The sequence below is a fragment of the Gymnoscopelus microlampas genome (assembly GCF_963454915.1).
Source record: "Gymnoscopelus microlampas genome assembly, chromosome: 4".
NCBI lineage: Eukaryota > Metazoa > Chordata > Actinopteri > Myctophiformes > Myctophidae > Gymnoscopelus > Gymnoscopelus microlampas.
This window is the reverse complement of record NC_139941.1, coordinates 30474479-30492525: the sequence shown is the minus strand read 5'-3', so window position 1 is coordinate 30492525 and position 18047 is coordinate 30474479. Positions and strand designations below refer to the sequence as shown.

Here is an 18047-nt window from a genome sequence, read left to right as displayed (position 1 = left end):
CCAGGCAGTCAGTCAGTCATACACACAGAGGAACAGTGTGGTGATGGTTGTCGAATAAACAGTTAACTTTATACATACCTAAACCCTCCGTGAAACGAACCCTCGTCCTCTTTGGCGTGTATTTGGAAAACTGAGATGGCCAAAGGTAAGGTTAGCTAGCTTAATGCTAGCGTTAAAAGGTAGTTTGTTCGAGTGACGACTGCTGTGTTTGCTAATGTGACGCTAGCAGCTCCCCCACGCTAGCCTTTTAAATAAGTTTTCAATTTTTTAATTTTAATTATGGTCCTGCTAACACTGGTGTGTATGTGTTTTTTGTCCAAGGGGAGAACAAGACCCGCAGTAAACTCGAGAAGACTGTTGTTGTTCAACACCAAGGCAGCTCAAAGGAGACAAAGGAAAACAAACCCGAAATGAGCCAGGTAATGTTTAATAACGCCCTTTTTAACATTGAGTGTTAAAACGTAGCATTACAGATAAAGGAGGCCCCAGCATTTTTGCATTTTATAATTAAATTGACCAGTTGCAGTAAGCTGTTATCTAAGCTCCCTAGTAACATTCAACTTGTACGTTCACAGTAGGAGGTTCAAGTAATGTTAGGTTACCTGAGTATGTTATCTCTGTCCTGTGTCCTCATAGCAAGGACAGGGGTAAAAGGTCACTTGTCTTGTATCTAGTCAAACTCACCTTATTTGTGCACATCATTCAAACTGTGTGTGTGTGTGTGTGTGTGTGTGTGTGTGTGTGTGTGTGTGTGTGTGTGTAAAAGGCCACAAGACATGTCAGGTTACTAGTATGTAGGCCTATGTTGGTTACCAATGTTTCAAAATATATTAAATTGAATTAAGGTAATTATTAATTACCTTGTTGGTAATGTAAATTGCTGAATTAACTAATTGTTTCTATTGTTGTAGGATTTAGGCAAAGCGCCACCTACTATCCAGAGTCTACTGAGTCCAAACAAATCTAGATCCCCTCTGAGTGACCATTCAAGTGTGCTGATCCAGGAAGGAAATGGGTCTGATAAATGCCATATTGACACTTCAAATCTCAAGAAAGGTATGGGTTTCATGCACTTTTAAGATTTAAGTCTTGCTGAAGATATTCAAGTTTACAGTTTGTTTTTCCTTTGCCATTTTTCTCAAATATATTGCAATTTCTGACTGCATGACTATGGCTGTTTACCTCCAAGTTCGTGGACTGTCAGCAGATCCAGTTTAGTTTACATGACCCCAGAAAAATGTACTGTGTTGAATGGAGGTAGTGTTCAGACATGCCATCTTATGACATAACCTAATTGTTTATTGAAGGAGCCCCTTTCTCTTCCTCAACCCCAATGTATAAACCAGCTCTCACGGTCAACATGTGAAATTCTTCCTCAATGTAGGCAGACCTAATGAAGTCAACTGTGAGAGTCGTGACTCCAAAGAGCAGAATTCAAGAAGGACTTGTCCGGTTCCTGGTTCCAGTGAGCCTGTCTTTGAACAACGACAGGAGAAGGATTCAATTTCACAAACAAACCCTGGACCTGCACCAGACAATGTTTCAGTGTCCAAAACTGGAAGAGGAACACGTCATAAAATCAGAGAGAAAAAGTATGTGTTGACATCTTATTCCAGGGAAGCTGACCAGCTGTCTGACAGAAATAATCTCAATATTGAATAATCTAACTATTTTACCGCTTTTCAGAACGGAGAATAAGGCTTCCCAAAACAGAAAGGTCACAGACTATTTCCCCATAAGACGGAGTTCCAGAAAAACTAAGGCTGAGCTCATGGTTGGTATGCATATTGCTTGATGGGACATTAATCAACATAAATGCATAGCTTTCAATGTTTAATAAGAGTTCCCTAAAAAGTACTTTGCATGTCAATAAATGATAGACTGGAATGCAGTTATTTTCTCCCTTTGTGCCTGCAAAGAAAAATACTTGGTTATTCATATTCTCACAAGTAGCACCTCATTTGTTATCTGCTGCACAATACTAACCAACTCAGGGAAAATGTAGACCTAAATGAGTTGTATTTCTTTCCTCATTCATTGTCAATAGGTTGAAGAACACCAACACCTTGATGACCTTATTAAGAATGGAGTTGAAGAAGGGCTGCAGGTGCGTTGGTATTAGTTACAACAATGTGCTGCAAAGGAAAGGAAAGTGCCATTGTCCTATTTCTTGTAGTGTTTCATGTGGCACTTGAACCAGAACCAGCTGCTGTATGTCTTATGTAGTGGGCTGGCATTTAAGTGCTTCTGAGTTCTGAGCAGCACTACAGTTACCCTGGCTAGCTATCATGTTCTTGAGGGATCCGTTGAGATGCATGTTTTGATAGGCTTTAATAAAGCTGAAAATGCAAAAAGTTCCCCAGATTCCATTAAACATTATGAATGCTATAAGTAAACATCTCTTTCCTACTTGTAAGACACAGATTAAGTTACATCTAGAACTGTGCGATTAGTTTCTACATTTGGGATAGACTGTTGTGCAGAAAACATGGCTGTCAATTACATACAACTTTCAAAGATTTAAGGATATTATGTTCTCATTCATTATGCTATTGTGGTTAACTGGTTGTCATTTGCATACAGCGTTGTCATTTTTAAGTGTGCTGTTTTTTTTGGGGTCAAAACTCAGAAATCGGTACACATTATCCATGGTGCCATGTGATAAATAATATGTATCAGTCAGATTTTTCATATTCCATTCGATGTGCTCTTTCTTTCTGTGGTTTAACTGGTCACTGATTAGTGCCCAGTATTTGTTGAAAAATGTGTTGCAAATGTAATTAAGGCCTCCATTGTTAAACTATTCTGAATTATCATGAACAAACAATTATATTAAACTCCTAAACGTTTGACCTTGTTTGCGGTTCAATCTTAACAGGTCCAAAACATAGAAGGAAAAGGGAGAGGAGTGTTTGCCCTCAAGAAGTTCAAAAAGGGAGATTTTGTAGTGGAGTATCATGGAGACTTGCTGGAATTAGCTGATGCTAAGGAGAGGGAGGCCCAGTATGCCCAGGATCCCAACACCGGATGTTACATGTACTACTTCCAGTACCACTGCAAAACTTTCTGGTAAGTCATAATGTTACTACTGCCAAGTATCACCACGTTTTATAATTCACAGGTTACTTCTATTGTCTTGGGTCCTGTTCACATTTGAGAGTAAAAATGTAGAGCGGCTCCCTATGTGGAGAAATATTCAGTTTTTGATTAACTTAGCTTTTACTTTCAGAATATAAAACATTATCTTCTTAATTTGTTTCAAGTGTGGATGCTACCAAGGAAACCAACCGCCTGGGACGACTGATCAACCACAGTAAAATTGGTAATTGCCAGACAAAGCTTCATGACATCGACGGAAGACCTCATTTGATACTGGTGGCCTCCAGAGACCTTGAGGCAGAAGAGGAGCTGCTGTATGACTATGGTGATCGGAGTAAAGCTTCCATCTCAGCTCACCCCTGGCTCAAATACTGAACTGTTGGTATATCCTACCGAAGACTCCTTATGTATAAGTGCTTTATTTGCGGTATGTAGAGAAGAGCAATCGTTAAATACAGGTCAAATGTTTGTTTTATATAGTATCAATTGTTTTTATAGATATTTAGGATAGAGCTTCCACTCATGAAATTTGTATTTTGCATCTGTAGTGTTTTTATAATGCTTTTATACATACTATGTTTTGCTAAATGTAATGGGTTGGGTGTCAACCTTAATTAGGAGTTGCTATTACCAATTTCTTTGACGTCAGAATAATTCTACAACCTCAATTTCAATATTGTAAATAAGATGTAATTGAAGAATAAATTGGCTGAGTTCTTCAAACTGCTACATGGCTAATGTTTAGGGAGGCCATCTGGTTAAATGGCAAGAGCTGAGAGTGAATGTTCATACTGTACTGAAATGACATAATTGAGTATATAAGAGTAGTTGGTATACTTTGACCAACAATGAACACACTTACAAACGCCTTGATACTATCCAGGCAGGAAATACTGCATACATGGTCTTTACAGACCGCTGCAGCGGTCCTTTAAAGACAGCTGCAGCTAATTAGATCAATGTGTCTTCAAGTATACCAATGCTTTCTCGATGTAAATCAAATGTACCCACTATTGTGTAGCTTGTTTCCCCTGTTCTGGCATGGTGAAAGGGTCCCTAGGCATGATCAGAGGGATTCTCCAACAATGAGATTTGATAGCAATTCAAACATCTGATTAGTTAGCTGAAGTGTACATTTATTTACACAAGTGGGTGCTCAGTGTGCTTAAAATGCTGTACAGGTTACAGTGATGATGGCAGTCACATTCACTGTTATTAGATATGTGCAGTGTTGCAACTCTGTCTACACAGTGATGTTGACCTTTGCACAAAAAGGTTGCTTATTATGATGGGAGGCAAGATGTGTGGCAAAATAAGAGACCCTTATGTTTGTCTTGGGATTAACCCTACATGTTAGCATGTCTGCTTTAATCGCCAGACTTAAAATAATTTAAGGACATTTTGAGACTGTCAAACTGAAATCCTTTTCCCACTGCAAACTAAACCTCAAGCAGGAAGTAATGAACTAAGATCTACAGTACAAATGTTGCCAATCCATGGCTCATTCTTTGTATCTCCCATTAGAACAAATTCAATGAAGTTACATGAGTGGATGTTTTCATATGAAACATTTAATTACAATTAGTAAGCATGGTTACATTTGTTTTAAGTTAGTGATTAAAATGTTTGACAGCCCTTCTGATTTTCAATGAGGTTGCTGTATAATGTTATAAAAGTATAATACAGAGATAACTTCAGTGCACACTTCTCAGATTAAATACTAAATAGATAATACTCTCTGGTCTGTTTCACTGTATCACACCTTCATGTAAATATACTATTTCTACTATGGTAACCCCTTTGGGTCATAATTACAAAATAGTGCTGTTACATTGTAAAAAATAAAGCTATAAAAGTGGTCAGCTGATTAGAAAAATATCTGCATACAAATCCGGTTTGGCTTGGCCAGTTCTTGTCACAGGTTATTCTTTATTTCCTCCTGAATGAAAACCTAGAAAGAGAATCCAGAATTAGCTAGAGGAACATCTCTTCTGTGTGTTCTAATCTATATTACTCACAGTTCTCAAGTCTCAATTAAAAGTGACTGTAGAAGCAATGGACTGTGGTCCTGATGCCAGACATGATCACGGCACTGGTCAGATAGGGCCAGTTTAAGTTTGCTCATTCAAGCATTCACAATGATTCTCAGCATTTGCACAAATACTGCTAGTCACAAGTTAACCATTATGAGACCAGTGATGGGTGGTGAGAAGAATCTCCCTGCTGGTTTAACATCACATCATGTGATTATGGCTGAGAATTTCCCTGAATACTTGCCATTTAGGGTGCACACAAATGTTGCTATGGCTAATGCTCTGGTCAAAGCATTTGCTCTTCAATCTGCCTGTCCAGCCACAACCTTGTATCATTATTGTGACCACTAGGATGGAGCCCTTTCTGACCTGTCACAGTTCTAGTGTTTTGTTTTTATTTTATTTCCATCCAATAAAAGCAGTGAACCATATTACTCACAGTTTACTGATGGGTGCTTTCTCCTCTTTTGGGTCCTCCTTTAAATCATTTGTTGTGGCAGGAATAGATTCTGTGGAGGGTGGTGAGTTCAGGTCTACTTCCACCATGACTGATTCAGCCTTTGGCAAAATCCCACTGCAAATGAATATACAGCCAAATGATCAAGACAGCACAGTGTGTATCAAAGGCAAAAGAAAAAGCCCCCTAAAACTAGATCTAGTTCACCTGTGATCTTAGACAGCTGAACATGTTTTTAAGATAGTCATTACTAACCTACGATGTCAGGGAACAGCCTGGATCTGCACCACTAACAAGTAATTATATAACAATCAATATTGGTCAGTGCAACACCGCACCACCAGGTTTATTTTAAGGTTGTATCAAGTATTTTATTATATTTGTTCAGTTGCTACAGGTTAATTGCAGGATTTATTCAAGTGAATTGCAGAAATCAAGGTCAAACTGACAAAGCTAACACATGGTCAGTGGTAGTATCAACATAGCTTCTATATGTATACAAACTTTTTTCTTTTTGACTGTATCTTGGAGTGGATTTTCTCACCTCTTGTATAGCTGAAGCTCCTCTTGAGCCAACATAAGCTGTGCCTTCAGCTGGTTCCTTTCTTGAAGAACCTCCTTCAGTTCCTGCATTGTAAAGCGTGGTCTGTTGGGATCTTTCAAGTCTATCACTAATTGGTTTGGTCCAGCCATTTGCTGTAGAAGAGCAAATAAAACATTTCATCGTAAAACATTAATATTTCCATTTCAAACCTTTATTTATTCCCGAAGGACATTGAGGTTGCCCTCATGTGCAGTGTCGTCGAGATACATCACAGTACAGTTTCATTTTCACATCAATATTCATATCAATGATAAAACAAAACAAAACAGAAACTTCCCCTATCGTGTGATACAAGACAAATGTAAAATCAGTTACACTTGTGGGTAGAGAGATTTATAATTAAGGTATATATGTATATAATTACAATATAAACAATATACAATTATATACAACAAATGCATACGCAAGTGATGAACAGATGCGTGTGTGTGTGTGTGTGCGTGTGCGTGTGCGTGTGCGTGTGTGTGTGTGGGGGGGGGGGGGGGGGGGTCACAAAAAAGTTTAATCAAAATCAGCTTAACCACTTTAACCCCTATATACATTAGCTATTTGAAAATGTTTGGAATATGTTTTGAAACATTTTAGTAACACAAATCTTGCTATGGGGCCCCTGATGGGGTGCGCGGGCCAAATACATAATTTGAGGGTCCAACTCCTTATCATGAAAAGGTTTGAGAACCACTCATAAGGTCCATATGTTATAGAAAGTATATATTAAAGTATGAAGTCTACCTTGTATGGCAAACGTGGCAAGTTAACTCACCGTGCCCTGCCCAGAGGAACTCTCTTTTACGACTCTGTCCAACTCGCTCTTGAAGTTATCTCGCTCCATTTTCAGCTCTTCTATTGACAAGTTGTACTTATTGACCAGAGTCTCAAACATTTCCAAAACCCTGACGATTCTGAACTGCAGGTCCGACACCTCCTCGCCCGTGTTGCTGATCTTCAGTAGATCTCTGCCGATCACGTAGGAGATGTCATACACATCTTGGACTGTGAGCTGGAACGCGTCCTTCTCGAAAGCCTCAGCAGGAGAGGACTCTTCGCGTAGCTCCATGACTGTCATAGACTGAAGGAGTTCCTCAATAGTTTACTACACCATTCAAATTCACGCACACTTGCCAACGATGTTACTTCGTAAGAGTTGTTTAGATGTTTATCCTCCTACTTTTACTCTTGGATGAGCAGCACTGTGTGTTCCAAGGTTCCACCACTAATGCGTCTATCGCGGTGTTGCCAGACTGAGCGACAGAAATAAGCAACCAGGTCTATGGAAACAAGCCCAAAAAGAAGCGACGGCTACGGCTATTTGAAAATAGCCAACTTACGCGTTGCAATGCATTTAAACAACACCTGGCACAGAATAGTTTTGGATGCGGTGGGGGGGGGTCTGTGCCTGGACTGTGGACAATTACATATTAATTAGGGGGTCCTTGACATGACAATGTATAAGAACCACTGGTTTGAACAACATTAGAAAACAAGCCCAAATAAGCAACTATACTTTAGAAACAAGCCCCAAAACCGCACTTCGCAACTACCAATATTTACAAGCTACGTTACAGAAAAACAAGCCCAATGTCGCTTAAAATAAACGGACTTGGCAACCCTGGTCTATCGTTTCCTCATTGCCAGATTGCCAGCCCTCACTTCCCCCTAGAGGGATCGACCAATAGCCTGCCTGGGGCACAGTGGAGGAGGGAGAAGTATCCCTGGCGACAGGTGAAAACAATGCCAACAATCAGGTGATAGAACACGTGATGTGGTTATTATCTAGGTTCATTTTTCTGATTCTTTCTGGGAGGGAGAGAGAGAAAGAGTGAGTGAGTGAGTGAGTGAGAGAGAGTATGTGGTATTGGTATGCTATACAAATGCTTGACAATAACATGTCCATATAATATATGAGAGTTATTAGAATTTATGATGTAAAGAAAATTAAACAAAATATTGCCACAATACAGATATTACATTTGTACACAACGCCTCTAAGGCACTCTTTGAGAGGAGGTATCAGAGAGTTGGTTGCAGATCTCAGTTAAGAGTTTTGCAATATTCGCACTCATTAGAGAAAGTCAAAAAGCACATTTAGGAAGGAGGGATTTGTTCTATGTCAATATAGCACACACCTTCTATTGTGATCTGTTCCAACACTAATTGATTGTTAATTAGAGCACATTTAGTCACAACATATTCAAAAGTCCATAGTGGTAAATGGTAGCCTCGCGTAGCCAGACAATATCACACGACACTGCCGAGGGCTAAAGTGCATGCAATTTTGCAAAGGCAGATTCGTCTGGAACCAGGCTAGGTAAATGGATCAAGATGTCTCATGGATCAAGGTGTCATATCAACTTTAGTTGTCAACAATTCTGCTCAGCTGACCTGTGATACCTTCTTGGCATGTAATGAATGAAAGACCATTATAACAAAATGTGGCTTTCACTCCAAACCAAACCAGCTGTTGTGTGAAACGATACCATGCTCAAAGAGTGCCATGCTCATGAGCCCTGAGACTAATATGCAGGAACATACTGTATACATGTGACACATGTCATTGACCGGCAGTGGGCACATTTAAAGCTATTACACAGGCTGACATTACTGTACATCCTAACGTGGTGACTCCAGCCTGTAAAACCCATGTAACAGCTAGACCAATAGAACAGATTTTAGATTGACATTTTCAGTGACAGTACATGTACATATATGTGTTCATAACAAAACAGAAAAAGGCTCAAGGGCTTATTTCCAGTAGTAGAGACATAGAAAAATATTATTAATAATAAATAAATACATTCATACCATTTCCAGTTCACTAGACAACTACAATAACACAAAAACATGGGTCGCTATAAATGGAACCTCCTACAACTCAACTAATCGATGGGACAAAACCATCAGTAAACACTCGTATTTAGAATAGTTTTATTTTGATGAGAATGTATGAATATTGGCTGGCCTAGCATGGTTTCTAGCTTAGTCCTGCCTTTCCATGTATATCAAGCTGTACTGTTACATTTAAATTTTAGATGTGTAAAATACTGTAGCTACATAATCAATGGGTGCTGTCAAATAAAATGGTATCAAATGAACGTTTAGCAGAGTGTGGCATAAAAATAACAGCTATCCTCAACTAAATACATTCTTAGTTGACTAATAGTCATAGGAATTTGTTGACTAGTCAATTAGTTGATTTTATTGACAAATCTGTACATTTCTAAAACTAAAACTAAACTAAAACTGTCATCTCGCAGCGTGCATCGTGAGGCAGCAGGCCAGGGAAGCATATATATATATATATATATATATATATATATATATATATATATATATATATATATATATATATATATATATATATATATATATATATATATATATATAAACGTGTAATATACGTTTGTATATTACCTAATGTAATATACCAGTTATAAGCACATTATTATTTCCCCGGCCACCCCTTGGGGGCACCACTGCAAGATCCTTGGCACAATTTTGAGGTCTTTATTTGATTCCTTGACCCCAAAAACTTAGTGTGAGGATTAACATATTACATTTCTAGAGGCCAAGATAGTGTAAATAATGTATTTTCAGGTGGCCATTTTAAACATCCAAAATGGCAGCCAAGCAGGTGTTTGTGGGAAAAAAATGGAATTCCTTATGCTTTGAAGATTAAAAAAATGTCTTTTGGTTTTGCTCCAAAAACTTTGAACAAAACTATTTTTTTTTAACATAGTGAACCGAACTACAATCAATAACACAATAAAAGACATCAAATTAAATTCAAGGTCATACAAAGGAAATAAGTCTCCTGATTGGCATCAGCGTGGGATCATCTCCAATCAAACCTGCTGCCACCATTGGCATTATGGCCGTGAAAATCCTGTCCAGAGAAGCAAAGAAATTAAAAGGGGTGAGTGTTGACTTTGAGAGGGAAGTCAGGGAACATAAGAAAAATATTGTGATTATACAAAGTGACAGATAACAGTACCACATTGATCTTAAATGGAGTTCATTATTGTTGTACGGGAATTCAGGTCCAGTATTTCATAACCACACATCACTGATGAGAATTTAGGCATGTTACATGTTCTGTTACTGCTTCCATGGCACATTTAAGCAGTAATACATGCGAGGGACTAGTGGTTATGAAGATGATATCCAAAGTGCCTTCCTGCTCATAAAGCACAGTGTGTGTGCACTGTGGACACGGGCCGTAAATGAAAGTCCTTTATAAGTTTGCAGCATTCTCTGTGTGGCAGTAACCTCTCATCTCAAGGCTTTAGTGTGGCAGTAGCCGGCACTCGGCAGCGTGCAGTAATTCCATGCATGCGCAGTTTGATCATCCCATAGCTTGCGGGGCTGTAACCGTGGCTATGGCTGTAACCATGTCAACGATAGATCTCATAGCCCGCGTGCAAGTTCAGATCAATTGCTCAAGCCAATGAGGAGAACCGGGAATAATGTAATATAACAATCCATACAATATAGTATGATATAATATGGTTTAATTCTAATACAATTGGTACACCCATGGTATAATCTTGTGTATTATTACGGTTTTAACCTAAGTGGAATGTTGCTAAACAAAGCCTAGCGTAGAAGTGGGAAATGACAAGAATCTCTTTCTTTCTATTTTCTTTAATACTCATTTGTACCATTTGTTGGTTCATCAAATGTGAAAAATGAAAAGAAAATTAATTAAAATACAGCACGACTGCACCAACACTACATTCAATTATAGTACTAAATAATGTATGGTTAGTAAAGTAATCCTTTAAAAAACAAAAATAGTTTGACTAGAAACAAAAGTAGTTCTTAGTAGTTCTAAGAATTAAATGAATAAGTGTTTACAGGTATAGTAGCTTGGATGGTACAACAGTTTTGTGGTCAGGGTGTGGCACCAGACTAACAAGAGAATAGTTGTGTTGTGATGTGATGTGATGTGATGAGATGTGATGTGTGAGAATGGCTCTGTGACAGCAAGGCTGGGTTCCTTAATGTCAGTCTCATTACTTACAAGCGTTTGATTCCAGAGTCAGGCTGATCAACAGGAGCAGGGTACAGTGGAGGAGAGGGAATAAGAGGGACCAAGCTACCTTCATCCTCCAGTTCCTCACTATGGGATGTCAAAAAGGATAGGATAGTTAACTTTTAAGCAACTGTTATTTGAATCTCTTGAACACGCTAAAATTATATGAATAAAGAAGTGACCTTTTGTAATATGCTAGCTCCTCCTGTAGCATGAAAACTTCAGACTTGAGTTCATTCCTCTCCTGTAGGACATCACGCAACTCCTCGAGGGTAAAGCGAGGTTTTTCTGACTCTTTCTGCTCCAGGCTGTCTGTCACCTCTTCTGGTCCCCCTTCATATAACTCTTCCTGGTGTAAAAAACAACCAAAAAACAACCACGTTTGTAGTTATCTTCTTCAGGCCAGAACGGCAGGGGCAGACAGTACGTTTTCACCCCTGCCTGTGTGTAAGAGTTGGGCCTATAAATCTTGAACCGTAGGTCATAGACTAAAAATGTCATGACGCAACTCCCAATATATAGGCCACGTCCATTCCCACCAACTAGAATTTCTGGAACTTAGGTAGGCCACCCGGCCTGGCAGAGATATGTGCTCCTCTGAGCACCCCTTTCTCATTAATTTTGTTTTCCTTCATGCACAGCATTGGTTATGTCATTAACAATTATCTTGCTCCACAGTTTTTCTAATGAGTATAAACAGAATGCATTCCAGAGTGAGCCTATTGCTTGCGTAACATACTGTATTCATTCTGGGTATTTACTGAAATTGAGTTTAAACCAGATGAAAACTTTGAAAAACAGGATCTAAATGTTCAAAAATCAACCCAAAATGTTCTTCATATGAGGCAGAGAAGTAAGTAATGCACTCTGTTTTCTGTAAACAGTTGACACTGGGCTTCAGTTATACCACAACAAACCAGTCTACAGGGGTAAGTTTAAGCAGGTATTACCAATAACAAGGCTGTTGCTCCCACGTCTTCATCTTCATCCTCCCCATTCTTGTTTGCTGAGCTTGGGAGGAGGGATGGGCCCTCCCTTGACTCAAAGCAGTCAGCCAGGAATCCAGGGTCCCCTCCACATTCCACCCAAACTGAATTTTGCTTGATTGAGTCAGCTGTTTCTGCTACCAAGGACTATATTTGGGACACATCAAAGCCACTTAAGGCAAAAAAACAAAACAGATTTACCAGCCTCTATTTACATGGCTGATTTGAACCTTGCTCTACATGACATCAGAGTTTCAAAATGTATTTTTGGTTTGTAAGATAGTATGGTTCATATGCTATGACAGGAGGTTATTGTTAGACTTACGGTTCTCTGTGCTGATGTTGGCGGAGACATCTTTGCCTTTGTGGGAACGGGTTCCACTTTCTCCACAACCTCTCTCTGTAGCTCCCACTCAAGACGCTCTTCCCTCAGCCGAGCCACCTCAAGCCGCAGAGCCCCCTGTTCCTGATGCCGTGCCTGGGCTGCAGCTTCCAGCTCAGCCTTCTGCTGGATCAAAGCCTTGCCCCGGGACTCCACCACACCGGTCCTGTGACGAAGGTCCTGGTTGATCTTCATCAGTCGGTGCTGCTGCATCTGAAGCTGTAAGTGGAGGGAATACATTTCAGTGTCTCTCATCTGGTTCTGGTTAATGCGATTAAGCTCTTTAATGAAATCTATCCCACAGGCCAATTGGACACAGTCTGAACTCTCACCGCTTCAATATCCTCATTCCTCCGTGTCAACTCGTGGTCTTTAGCCCGGATCTCATCTCTCTGCTTGTCCACCATGTCCTTTAGCTTGTTCATCATCTGTTGTTCTTTCTCTGACATACCTGTGGATGTTATGTAAAGGACAAAAATTGACAACACAAGTACTGTATGTACACTAACACAAGTACTGTATGTACACTAACAATCTAACAAGCTGTAATAAATCACTAAAGGTTGTAATATCACATAATTTCCGGTGCAAAATAATGTACATGTATGTACTCCACAAAAAGGAGGGAGACGGGGTTTGGGAACACTGTCTTCCAAAAAGAGAATAGAAGTATAATGCAAAAAAATATTCTTATTTATTATAGTCTTAAATACACCTCCTTTACAGTGTCTTATTCCTAAGGCCAGGAATAATTCACACTTGGAGAATTAACACTTGAAACATGTTGACAAAGAAAGACAAGTGGTCTGTATGTACATATAGCTGTTCTAATTGTGTCAAAAAAAACAACCAGAACACTTTAAAAGGGGCATACTTAAGACTATTAATAAATATGTATTTTTTAGTGGGCATTACACGGTCAGTTCCCTTCTCTTTTTTCATATTAGGGGCAAAATAATTCCATCAGCAGTACTTTTACCTGGTTTCCATGTTTTCTGTTACTGCATATCCTGAATGCATACAGTATATTACCAAATTAATACTTTATGTCAGAGTAATGACCATGCCACAGAATAACAAATGGATATACAAGTTTCAGGTTTGGCTTTGTATATGTGACCCATGAGAGTAAATATAACTGTAGCCACCATTAAAGTCTCACACAAGGATTATATTTTTGTCCAGTACAAAAATAGTCCTTTACAAGACGTCACCTGCTGCTACTGACACTTCCCCTTCTTATGTCAACATCTAAGTGTGCAACATATACAATTGCACGTGAGTGCAGGAGGATGCATGTCAGATGAATCACAAGTGCAAAAGACATCTATAACATGTATAAGCTAGACACCAAACAAACTTGTGTTCCTGTCTCTCAAGACCCCTTAACTGAGGCAGAACAAATCAATGCACGGACACAAAGGTTCAGTCACTACTAGCACAACTTGCATGCAAATATTCCACTCACAAGTTCATATAGTGTGTGATCAATTTGGTTAAAGCTGCAATCCACAAGTTTAATGTCCTACTTGGGATTCAAACTGTGTGAGTGCAGACATTTCTACTTTTGAGCTATAAGAGACAGCTTGTTTGAGCATAGGCTAAAATTGTGTTTTGACTTTGATGCAAAACCTCGTCAACCAGTAGTAGTCCTACCCGACGACCATAGATATACATTTCTACCATCGCAGTTGTGTTAGTTACTGTATATTGTATTAACATACTCTACCACCATACATATTGATCAAAATAACATTTTATTTACACACTAAGAAATTATGGATTGAAGCTTTAAGCAGAAATACATACATGAATCAATTTAGTCTATTAGGTGCAGCTGGACTCTTTTAGACTGTAGATAGATGGCTCCTTAGACAGCTGAACCTGTGTTATTCCTGAGTAATACACTGAGCACTTTGTAGTGTACCAAGGTCTTACAAGATACAACACAGTTAGCGAGCATAATGGTAAGACTGACCTGTGTTGTGGCTAGAGTGAGGCAAATTAACTCGACACACAGTCCTCAATAATATTAGACATGTAGTTTGAGAATATGAATCGTTACACATTATAACATGTAACATGTAATTATTTGCTGCAGTGTGAATTATAAGACTGTAATTACTATTAATATCATATTACTGTCCAACTTACAGTAGCACAGTAACTGCTAAAGTAAGCAGCTATGTGTAATTCAGTATCCCAAGTGGACATTGAGTTTACTGGACTTGTGAAGGACAGCCAAAGTCTCTTCTCAATCTTAAAGCCAGATTTATATTTGTTGAGTGACACGGTCATACAACTAAGGAAAGAAATTACCCTTTAGTATAAATCCCACATTAAGGACAGAGCAGACTGTTGATTCCACAACACTATATGTAGGGATTTTGAGTAACACTCCTCAGAATCAAAGATTTAAAGTCAGATGCCATACGTTTATAAAGCACTCACTTACACATGGTGCATAAGTTTGGAACTAGAATTCTGTAGCCTATACCAACAGGTTATAATACAAGCACAGATCATGTAAAATGTCCACATGTCTTTGATAGCTTTATTCTGTGTCCTTACCCTCATGTTGCTGTAGGTCCTCTGTTGTGATGGGTAAGTTTTTGAGGGAGAGGTTAATCAATAGCCTCTTGTTCTCTGCCTGAAGCTGAGTGATTTGGAGGAGCAGGTCCTGGGCCTCTCCTCTCCACTCATCTTCCACTGACTCCAGCTCCTGAAGGATGGATATTGCCCAAGGGCACACAAACATAATCATCACAACACAATAAAGTGTGTGTGATGTCTGCAAAGAGAGACTATGTCTATATGTGCATGCCCTGAGACCATGCATACATTTCTAATATTATTGTTACCTCTGTACAGATTTTTTAAATATAATTAACATATTATATATATATTGCCTTATTTTTAACAACAACAACAACAACAACAATAAAGAAATAATAAAACGGCACAAACGAGGTACAAAGTTGCATTTCTTAAATCCCCGTTGTGACACAACTGGTGGATACAGGATAGGTGGGCACTAGGGACATGGGCACCTTGATGTAAAATTGGCTATTTTGTCAAAAATGTTAAAGTAATTAACATGATGTGAACATGCACTGTTTATCATTATCAGACTTAATTTTATCCTTCAACTTCTTGTTTATAGCCTACCCCAAAATAACTATAGATATACAGAGCAATTTGTAGCAATTGTAGAAATATTAGACCTTAATTGTCAAATGTTTAAGAATGTTCTAATCATGTATACTTTACTACCTCTAAACGTTTTCTAATATATATATTTTTTTTACATTTTTCGGGGAAAATGCGAATTTAATACCGAGGTGCCCACTCTTCCTTGGTGCCCACCTATCCTGTTACCCAACTGTTATTTTAGCGCATAATAAAGTAGGCCTACTTAAGCAGAGTAGAGCGTAAACCCATGTAATCAAAATGAGGCAAAAATATTAGTGTGAGCTTAGGCTATAGTGCTTCCACAATCCACATGCCTTTTGATGTTGTTTTTCCTTCTCCTGCCTGTCATTTCGCTCCTGTCTCAACCTGTCCAGCTCCCGCCGCAGAGCCTCGGTCTCTGGGTTGACGGCGGTGCTGCGACCGACCAGCACCTCCAGCACCTCCAGGATCCGCACCACTTTGGGCATCAGACGCAACAAGGACTCGCAGCCAAACTGATCGATGATCCGCTCGAACTCCTGACCCACGATCGCGGCGATATCGTACACGTCCATCACTGTCAAGTCCGCCGCGTTCGTGTCCAGGGCAGATACTGATACACAGCCTTCCATGTCTGTTTTCTGCATTGCGAGCCTGCCCTTAACACTTAGAAGGAATTAGCTCGTTTTCCTCATTCATTCATACATACGTAGTAGTTTTCAAACATATATTATAATCACAGCTGTTTCAATGACGCATTGTTGCCGAACCATAAGAACGTCTTAATGTCCACATTGTTGACACAGACAGTCTAAACTTGGTTCTCAGGTCCTCCTGTACTCCTGCACTGCAAAAGTCTTCCCCGCCTGCAACTGCAACTTGTGTTGGTAAGGCGCAACTGCGCATGTCATATCTGAGTCCAGTCCACTCACTGATCCCAAGGCCACACACACAAGGGAGAAGTTGTCACTGCAATTTAATAAAACTACATCACATCAGCTGTAACATTGCCTTAAATTATAGCCTATTTAGAAATCATGAAATACAATGGCAATATAGCCTACACACTTGACTATTGTACTATATTTATTACATTATTGTACTATATACATTTATTATAGGCCCACACTGTACAGTACATTGGCATGTATGTATTACATATCTAATTCTGAAGAAAGAAACTTGGTCACTTGCCTTTTTGTTTCAGCACAAACACCCTAGACTAGATAATCAATAATAATTATGTTATGTTATGTCTTTGTTTAAATATCTCAATGAATTGAATACACAGGACCACAACGGAAACAAGGTCTTAGGGCTTTTTGTTTTATCCTTTTAGCACCATTGTATAATTGTACCACTGAACAGTACCAACTGTAAACTGTTAGTAAAGTATTCAATAAATAGATAAATAAATCACAACCAGGGAGTTATTGACAGGCCTACAAATGTAATAATGCAGAGATCTAAGAAATACATATCAATGTTGACATGTTGTGGTCTGGAAAACAAGGGAATGGCTTAACTTTATCAGGTGTTCAATGTACATCGCAAATAATGTTTTTTTTTCTAGGGTAGTTTGCCTGAGTTACTGTGTAAGTCTACAATAGAAAACTCAGGCCTATTGCTGTAATCAGTGATATGTACCAACAGAATTAACAGACTGAACCATAATGATAAACATGTTTATTTTGTTTATTTGACATTTAAACTTCTTACAAGGAGAAACCACCATAACCTTTACTAAAATATATTAATAGATCTGAGAGTATAAAGACATGTTTCATAGAGGAAAGGACAGAACATAAAAAGATGCATTTATGACCCTTTAAGAAAAGCTCCCAGATGCAAAAGGAGTTCACCACCTTCATAATGTGGTGTGGTGTACAGTACATACACTAACCCTGCTTTTTATTTTCAAGCCTAGGAGATAACTATGCCTTCATTATAACTCTATCCATACACGTTTACATAATCCCGTTTTTCCTTCATTCAGAGGAACATTCCTTTTTTATAAAGTGACTTTATATAAATTACAGTATAGCTGATGTGTGGACACCTTCATGGACTGTGCTTCATTACAGATAAAAAATATTAAGCTATGAGTACAGTGCATTTCAAGGGATAAAGGGACGACAATGTACTGTAGAGAATGAAAGCTATTTTTGTACATGTGCGTAGAGGAATGTCATCTTTCATGTTGGCAAAACCAGAGGCATCTAAAACTATTGCAACCTGGACTTGCATGGCATGCTTCCATAGTTTCCTTCGCCACCCCCCCCC

The 18047-nt window shown here is 38.9% G+C and overlaps 4 protein-coding genes across 5 annotated transcripts in view; 1 reads left to right on the top strand and 3 right to left on the bottom strand.

Moving 5' to 3' along the window:
- Positions 1-4507, top strand: kmt5ab (lysine methyltransferase 5Ab). The gene is made up of 8 exons (XM_084054852.1): positions 1-145; positions 322-419; positions 912-1056; positions 1385-1592; positions 1687-1774; positions 2048-2107; positions 2879-3069; positions 3264-4507. Exons 1-8 carry the CDS (start codon positions 136-138, stop codon positions 3472-3474), a joined length of 1011 nt encoding a protein of 336 aa, XP_083910978.1. The 5' UTR covers positions 1-135; the 3' UTR covers positions 3475-4507.
- Positions 4508-4650: 143 nt separating this feature from the next.
- On the bottom strand, positions 4651-7407 carry rilpl2 (Rab interacting lysosomal protein-like 2). Its single transcript, XM_084054853.1, has 4 exons — positions 6957-7407; positions 6134-6285; positions 5572-5706; positions 4651-5050 (listed from the first exon to the last, which is right to left on the bottom strand). Exons 1-4 carry the CDS (start codon positions 7257-7259, stop codon positions 5029-5031), a joined length of 612 nt encoding a protein of 203 aa, XP_083910979.1. The 5' UTR covers positions 7260-7407; the 3' UTR covers positions 4651-5028.
- Positions 7408-9600: 2193 nt separating this feature from the next.
- LOC311043121 (RILP-like protein 1) lies at positions 9601-16613 on the bottom strand. Its single transcript, XM_084054298.1, has 8 exons — positions 16100-16613; positions 15165-15315; positions 12926-13044; positions 12537-12812; positions 12176-12358; positions 11408-11574; positions 11214-11312; positions 9601-10076 (listed from the first exon to the last, which is right to left on the bottom strand). Exons 1-8 carry the CDS (start codon positions 16409-16411, stop codon positions 9983-9985), a joined length of 1401 nt encoding a protein of 466 aa, XP_083910424.1. The 5' UTR covers positions 16412-16613; the 3' UTR covers positions 9601-9982.
- An 820-nt stretch (positions 16614-17433) lies between these two features.
- hip1rb (huntingtin interacting protein 1 related b) overlaps positions 17434-18047 on the bottom strand; it is a 31672-nt gene continuing 31058 nt past the window's right edge. For both annotated transcript variants that reach the window (XM_084055289.1, XM_084055290.1), the window contains exon 33: positions 17434-18004. The gene's annotated coding sequence lies outside the window, so the exon portion shown is untranslated. The remainder of the gene's footprint in view (positions 18005-18047) is intronic.

What these genes read in the sequence shown, in the direction of transcription:
- kmt5ab (XM_084054852.1), top strand. An exon ending in AAACTAAGGCTGAGCTCATG is followed by an intron (nt 1,775 to 2,047) that starts GTTGGTATGCAT and finishes CATTGTCAATAG; the next exon opens with GTTGAAGAACACCAACACCT. An exon ending in GAGTTGAAGAAGGGCTGCAG is followed by an intron (nt 2,108 to 2,878) that starts GTGCGTTGGTAT and finishes CAATCTTAACAG; the next exon opens with GTCCAAAACATAGAAGGAAA.
- rilpl2 (XM_084054853.1), bottom strand. Translation starts at nt 7,259, where the DNA reads ATGACAGTCATGGAGCTACGCGAAGAGTCCTCTCCTGCTGAGGCTTTC. An exon ending in GTTCCTCTGGGCAGGGCACG is followed by an intron (nt 6,286 to 6,956) that starts GTGAGTTAACTT and finishes GCTCTTCTACAG; the next exon opens with CAAATGGCTGGACCAAACCA. An exon ending in GAGCTTCAGCTATACAAGAG is followed by an intron (nt 5,707 to 6,133) that starts GTGAGAAAATCC and finishes ATTCATTTGCAG; the next exon opens with TGGGATTTTGCCAAAGGCTG.
- LOC311043121 (XM_084054298.1), bottom strand. Translation starts at nt 16,411, where the DNA reads ATGCAGAAAACAGACATGGAAGGCTGTGTATCAGTATCTGCCCTGGAC. An exon ending in AGGAAAAACAACATCAAAAG is followed by an intron (nt 15,316 to 16,099) that starts GCATGTGGATTG and finishes TCCATCCTTCAG; the next exon opens with GAGCTGGAGTCAGTGGAAGA. An exon ending in CAACATCAGCACAGAGAACC is followed by an intron (nt 12,359 to 12,536) that starts GTAAGTCTAACA and finishes TCCCAAATATAG; the next exon opens with TCCTTGGTAGCAGAAACAGC.